A 6,777-nucleotide genomic window follows, 5' to 3' on the forward strand; every position below is an offset into this window, starting at 1 on the left:
AACATTGTTTTGACAGTTTCGAGATAAATTATACAGGTTGGTGTGAATTGAAGAATCTAAAACAGTTAGATCTCGCTAGAAATAATTTTGGAGGTTCACTCCCAGATTGTTTGGGGAATTTGTCATCTCTACAACTATTAGATGTTTCTGAAAACCAATTTACTGGAAATATTGCCTCCAGTCCTCTTACCAACCTCATATCCCTTCAATTCCTCTCACTATCAAACAACCTCTTTGAAGTTCCCACTTCAATGAAGCCTTTTATGAACCACTCAAACCTCAAGTTCTTCTCCAGTGAGAACAACAGACTTGTAACAGAACCTGCTGCCTTTGATAATTTGATTCCAAAGTTCCAACTAGTCTTTTTTCACTTGTCAAAAACAACAGAAGCACTTAATGTAGAAATTCCTGACTTCCTCTATAACCAATATAACTTAAGAGTCCTTGATCTCTCCCACAACAACATCAGTGGAATGTTTCCATCATGGTTGCTTAAGAACAATACACGATTGGAGCAACTATATCTGAGCGAAAACTCCTTTGTTGGTACTTTGCAGTTGCAAGATCATCCATATCCGAATATGATCGAATTATATATATCCAACAACAACATGAACAGTCAAATTCCAAAAGATATTTGCTTGATCTTTCCAAATTTGTGGTTCTTAAGGATGGCTAACAATGGATTCACAGGTTGTATTCCTTCTTGTTTAGGAAATATTAGCTCTTTGAAAATGTTAGATTTATCCAACAATCAATTGTCCACAGTAAAACTAGAACAACTAGCAACAATATTGTTTCTCAAGCTGTCAAATAACAATTTGGGTGGGAAAATACTGACCTCGACGTTCAATTCTTCTGCCTCGGAATTTCTCTACCTAGGTGGTAACAACTTTTGGGGCCAAATATCAGATTTTTCATTATATAGAGGGAAAGCATGGACTGTATTGGATTTGAGTAACAATCAGTTTTCAGGCATACTTCCAAGGTGGTTCGTCAATTCTGCGTACCTTAGGGTAATTGATTTGTCCAAAAACCATTTTAAGGGTTCGATCCCAAGAGATTTTTGTAAGCTTGACCACCTTGAATATTTGGACCTTTCTGAGAACAACTTGTCTGGATATATGCCATCTTGTTTTAGTCCACCACCTCTAATCCATGTGCATCTATCCAAAAATAGATTGAGCGGTCCATTAACATATGGATTTTATAATAGCTCTTCTCTGGTTACGATGGATCTTCGAGATAACAGCTTCACCGGCTCCATTCCAAATTGGATTGGCAAACTTTCATCATTGAGTGTTCTTGTTCTGAGGGCTAATCACTTTGATGGTGAGCTCCCTGTTCATTTATGCTTGTTAGAACAATTAAGCATTTTGGATGTTTCACAAAACCATCTCTCTGGTCCACTACCCTCCTGTTTGGGCAATCTTACTTTAAAGGAAAATCCCCAGAAAGCGTTGGCGTATCCCGGAGGTTATTTTCAACCATGGTCCATGGTAGAAGCTTATTATGATACAATGGGTCCACCACTAGTGGAGAGTATTTTCAACTTGGAAAATCATATTACGCTTAACTCTACAGAAGAAGTGATGGAATTTACAACTAAAAATATGCATTATGGTTACAAGGGGAAAATTCTTAGCTGCATGTCTGGTATTGATCTCTCCAATAACAACTTCGGAGGAGCAATCCCACTAGAATTTGGAGACTTAAGTGAGATACTGTCATTAAACTTATCACACAACAATCTCACTGGATCTATCCCTGCAACATTCTCAAATCTAAAGCAGATTGAGAGTTTGGATGTTTCTTACAACAACTTGAATGGTGCCATCCCTCCACAACTTACTAGAATTACCACACTGGAAGTTTTTAGTGTGGCGCACAATAACTTGTCAGGTATGACACCCGAGAGAAAATATCAGTTTGGGACCTTCGATGAAAGCTCTTACGAAGGAAATCATTTCTTGTGTGGACCTCCATTGCGAAACAATTGTAGCGCGGAAGCAGTGCTGTCACAGCCAGTGCCTGATGATGAACAAGGAGATGATGGTTTCATTGACATGGAGTTCTTCTACATCAGTTTCGGTGTATGTTACACAGTTGTGGTGATGACAATTGCAGCAGTTCTCTACATCAATCCATATTGGCGACGCAGGTGGTTGTACTTCATTGAAGACTTCATAGATACTTGCTACTATTTTGTGGTGGCTAGTTTTCGCAAGTTCTCCAACTTCAGAGGATGAATTTGTTATGATTGTATGTCTAGCTATTGGGTGCTTCATTTGTAGTGTACTGTCTCTAAGCTCAGCCTTTCTATTTGATTAGTTATGTGGGCTAAATATATAAGCTGGACTTGTCATTCCTGAACCATTAGGAAGGGAACTGATTTGGATTGGTCATTGACTCGGATGTGATGACTCTTTCAACTCTTGTCCGAAAATAAATTGCCAAAACCACTACTAAGTAGAAACAAAATATTCTATGCCTGTGTGACAACACTTACATTTGCCTTTGTTTCAAGGGCAACCTTCTTCAACAGCCTTCCTGGCCGTTTCTAGTAGCTTCTTTGCTCTGCTCCTCATTTCCTCTGATTCTTCACCCATCTTAATTTGACTTCTCTAAAGCTTCACTTTTAACATGATCTCCATGCATTCTAGGCCATTCCTTAACTCCAGTCACCAACTTTTCATTATAAAATTGCTCGGCAATTATTGGCCTTATGCCTTCAAGAGTTGAGTTCCATCCTCAATGAGTCACAAATGCACCTATTGCTACATGATCTTCAAATCAAACCTTTGGAAAAGAGTGTCTTGGGAACTTACAGTAGATTTCGTTGGAACTCTTGTCTCAAGACAGTAGCATAGCTTCTTTAATCTCTGTTTCTAATCGGAACAGGGGAGCAATGAGAAGCTTGGAGTGGTTGCAGATTGTCTTTCTTTGGCTCATGAGGCTGCCTGTCGAGCTGAAGATTTGCCCGCAGCTTGTAGGAATCAAACCAAAGCCCCTTTTAAGAAAATTTAATGACCAAAAGGAAGAAAATCATAAACATCTGCCTTTTGTTAAAGCGGAACAAGCTTTATGTTGAAAATAATTGATCTTATAAGTTAAGATCTGTCCTTCAATATCATGGAAAGTTAATGGTATTAACCTACAAATCAAATTCTTTTTTTTTTTTTCATGACTTTATTGACCCGACCAGGAAAAACTTATTTAGAATGGGTTCCTAATTGAATTAAATCCTAAAAGGTTTAAATTATTGTAGTACCGCTATCGGACTAATCTCATTCTTTCTCGAAAAAATAAAAATTGACACTTTAATTTTTATTTCTATTTCGAAATAGAAATAATTATGGATAGAATTATGACTATATTAATAGATTTTCAATCCAAATTAAGCTGCGCTGCAATTCTTACCAATCAATCAAATCCAATCCAATCGCTAGTTGGGATTTGTAGCTTTTGTAGTTATTGACCAAACAAAATGAAAAAAAAAATATTTCAGACTTTTAGATCAAACCTAGATCTTTGTTTAATGATTAAAAATGACTCTTCAATCAATCTTTAATCAAAGGGGGTTTGCCCATTTTGATTAAAGATTGAGGTGAATTCAAAATTGTTCGAATTGTATAATCGTCAATTACTGACATTGGTAAACGACCTTAAGCAATTTGGTTATAATTCAATTCGTGACGATTATAGGTAGAAAGTTCATATTCTTCAGTCATTGATAAACAATTAGTTGGACAATACTCAACACAGTTGCCACAAAATATACAGATTCCGAAATCAATACTGTAATTAAGCAATCGTTTCTTTCGAATATTAGTTTCCAATTCCCAATCAACAACAGGTAAATCTATAGGACATACACGAACACATACTTCACAAGCAATGCATTTATCAAATTCAAAATGGATTCGACCGCGGAAACGCTCCGATGTGATTAATTTTTCATAAGGATATTGAATAGTTACAGGTAAACGATTTACGTGGGATAAGGTAGTCATGAAACTTTGACCAATGTACCTTGCAGCCCGTATGGTTTGTTGACCATAATTCATGAACCCAGTTACCATAGGGAACATATCGTGAATCTCTATGAATAATTTTATATTTGTTTCTTTATCTTGTTCGAGACAAACTATAAATATAGAAAAGAATTACTTTATAGTGAAAAGAGTTGGGAAGAGGTTGTTAATAATAGATTGCCAAGAGAAATAGGTAAAAGAAATTTCCATCCAAGATTTAATAGTTGGTCCATTCTTAGTCTAGGTAAAGTCCATCTTGTTGTGATAGGAATGAACAAGAACAAATAAGTTTTAACCAATGTAATAAGAATACCCATTGTTGTTCCAAAGACTCTACCTACTTTATTTATTTCAAAATAAAAAAACTCTGGAACGGATATGTACGGAATAGAGATATTCCAACCGCCCAAGTAAAGAACTGCTACAAATAATGAAGAGACTAATAAGTTTAGATAGGAAGCAACATAAAATAAACCAAATTTGATACCCGAATATTCGGTTTGATAACCTGCTACTAATTCTTCTTCTGCTTCTGGTAAATCAAAAGGTAATCTCTCACATTCTGCTAGGGAAGAAATGAAAAAAATGATAAATCCTATAGGTTGACGCCACAAATTCCATCCCCCAAAACCATATTTTGATTGTGCCTCAACTATATCAACTGTACTTGGACTGTTAGATAATCATAGTCGGTGATGACATCACTGTTCCCATCGCTATTACAGAACCATACATGAGATTTTCACCTCATATGGCTCCTCGAAGGCCATAAATAAATCTAAGGGCCAGATCATATTATTTATCTCGATATATTTGTAGGATAAATAGGATCCAAATCTATCGGATGCCCCCCAATTCCAAAATTTGACCAATGTAATTCTGTCTGTTATAATACTAAAATAAAGTACTTCTGAATTGATCTCATCTTTTAAGAATTTCAATTTTTCTTTCTTGAGCAATAACTTAAATCTTTCAATAAAATACTTCTTGTAGAAATACCAATAAATATTTTAACCTATCATTTTCGATTACGAAAAATAATTAGACAGTCCATTATTTCATGAATTATGACACGAATTCGATTTCTATGAATATCAATATAGGAAAGAAAGAAGAAAAAGGATCTCTTTTTTTTCTTTTTCTATTGTAATTCTATTCTTTTTTTGTTCCTATTCTTCCTTCTGAAAAAAAAAAGGTAAAGGATTAGTTCGTTCCTGATAGTCATTTGTTTAATTGGTGGATAGGAGCGTACTCTGGATCGGAATCATGGGGAGTACTGCCTGATCATTTCTACTAATTTAAAGCCCCAATTAATATTCTTTTATTTTGGATAATTCTATTACTAATCTTTTATGTATCTTGGTGTTCCTAACCATCCACTCATTTTTATTTTTACTCAACTGCTCGGTAGCATTACAGTAATATATATATATAAATGATAGTAAAAACTCACTAAGGTTGATTCTTTGAGCCCGCTTTCAAGCCAGGATGACTAATCAACCAATTTTGGGACAAATGATCTCATCTTCTTATGTTTATTTCTGCTTTACTGTTGTACATAAGAAATGAGTCTCGATTTTTTTTACTGCAAATTTAGAAGTTGTTTTCTTTCACTCATATAACTATCTAATTTAGTTCATCAATTCAAATGATGAATAAAAAAAATAAAGATATATATTCAATTAATTTTACCTTCTTCCTATATAAAGAAAAAGGGAATAGGGAAAAATTTTTGTTTCAACGAATCGCACGTAGAGATATGGATAATACACAGAGAGTTAATGGTATTTCATAACTAATCGATTGAGCGGCAGCTCGTAGACCACCTAAAAAGGAATATTTATTATTTGATCCATATCCTGACATAAGAAGTCCAATGGGAGCAATACTTGAAATGGCAATCCATAAAAAGACGCCGATATTTAGATCTGCTAAAACAAAGTGATAATTTGAAGGACAGATCTTAACTTATATAGGTTAATAACTTGGACTTGTGATAATTTGTAAAATACATATGCTTGTGACAAGGAGGTTATGTTATAAAAAATCTTCGAGTTCTTATTAAAATTACTATAATTTAATGCCTTTTTTATAATCGAGATAAAGTGAATTGGTGTATTTTGATTTGTTTTATCAATTCTTTTGTTATTTTCTTTTTTATTATACATATAAATGTATTTATTAATCATTTTTCTTGGTGATTCAAGAAAAAACTGTACATTGATCCTCGGAATATTAATGATAGCTAGAAGGATATCTATATATATCTTTTCAATCAAAATTTTGATAAAAAAATATGATTTACGGACTGATTGAGCATTGTTTCTTTTTAATATCTGTAAAATATTTTTTGATGATTTAAATTTTAATCTTTTAGCATTATAACTTAGTTTGTTAGGACTAATATTTCTTTCTGAGATTAGAAATCGTTTTTTCTTTTCTTTTGTAATTTTTTCTATTTGATTTCTTATTGTCTTTGTTCTGGCGTTCAGATCTTTCATTTTTTTTCTGTCAGTGAATAGTTTATCCAATCCATAGATCGAATTGAAGTGGAAAATTTATGAATAGTCCGATTATTGATTGGTGAATTTTTTTCGTTTTTAGTTTCATTTAATTCATATACTTCTCTAAATCCAAATAATAGAATTGGATTTCTTTTTTATTTTGAAAATTTATTTATTATTTCTTTTAGAAATAGAATACCTTTGATGAACCAGTTTTTTGTTTCTTTCGGTAAATGTAG

The 6,777-nt window shown here is 33.6% G+C and overlaps 3 protein-coding genes across 3 annotated transcripts in view; 1 reads left to right on the forward strand and 2 right to left on the reverse strand.

The window, feature by feature from the left end:
• The first annotated feature begins 251 nt into the window (after positions 1 to 251).
• On the forward strand, positions 252 to 2,249 carry LOC118060450 (cuscuta receptor 1-like). The gene has a single exon (XM_035073673.2). The coding sequence runs from the start codon at positions 252 to 254 to the stop codon at positions 2,247 to 2,249; it is 1,998 nt and encodes a 665-aa protein (XP_034929564.2).
• Positions 2,250 to 5,159: 2,910 nt separating this feature from the next.
• LOC118030164 (NAD(P)H-quinone oxidoreductase subunit 1, chloroplastic) overlaps positions 5,160 to 6,777 on the reverse strand; it is a 7,188-nt gene continuing 5,570 nt past the window's right edge. The window contains 2 exon segments of the mRNA XM_073405881.1: positions 5,160 to 5,801; positions 5,803 to 5,996. Coding sequence (XP_073261982.1) covers positions 5,723 to 5,801; positions 5,803 to 5,996 — 273 coding nt within the window. The 3' untranslated portion in view covers positions 5,160 to 5,722.
• Positions 5,990 to 6,777, reverse strand: part of LOC118030158 (protein TIC 214) — a 4,546-nt gene continuing 3,758 nt past the window's right edge. Inside the window, 1 exon segment of the mRNA XM_035034156.2 lies at positions 5,990 to 6,777. This exon segment is cut by the window's right edge and continues 2,676 nt beyond it. The gene's annotated coding sequence lies outside the window, so the exon portion shown is untranslated.

Source organism: Populus alba, chromosome 17 (genome assembly GCF_005239225.2).
Source record: "Populus alba chromosome 17, ASM523922v2, whole genome shotgun sequence".
NCBI classification, from domain to species: Eukaryota; Viridiplantae; Streptophyta; class Magnoliopsida; order Malpighiales; family Salicaceae; genus Populus; species Populus alba.

What these genes read in the sequence shown, in the direction of transcription:
- LOC118060450 (XM_035073673.2), top strand. Translation starts at nt 252, where the DNA reads ATGAAGCCTTTTATGAACCACTCAAACCTCAAGTTCTTCTCCAGTGAG.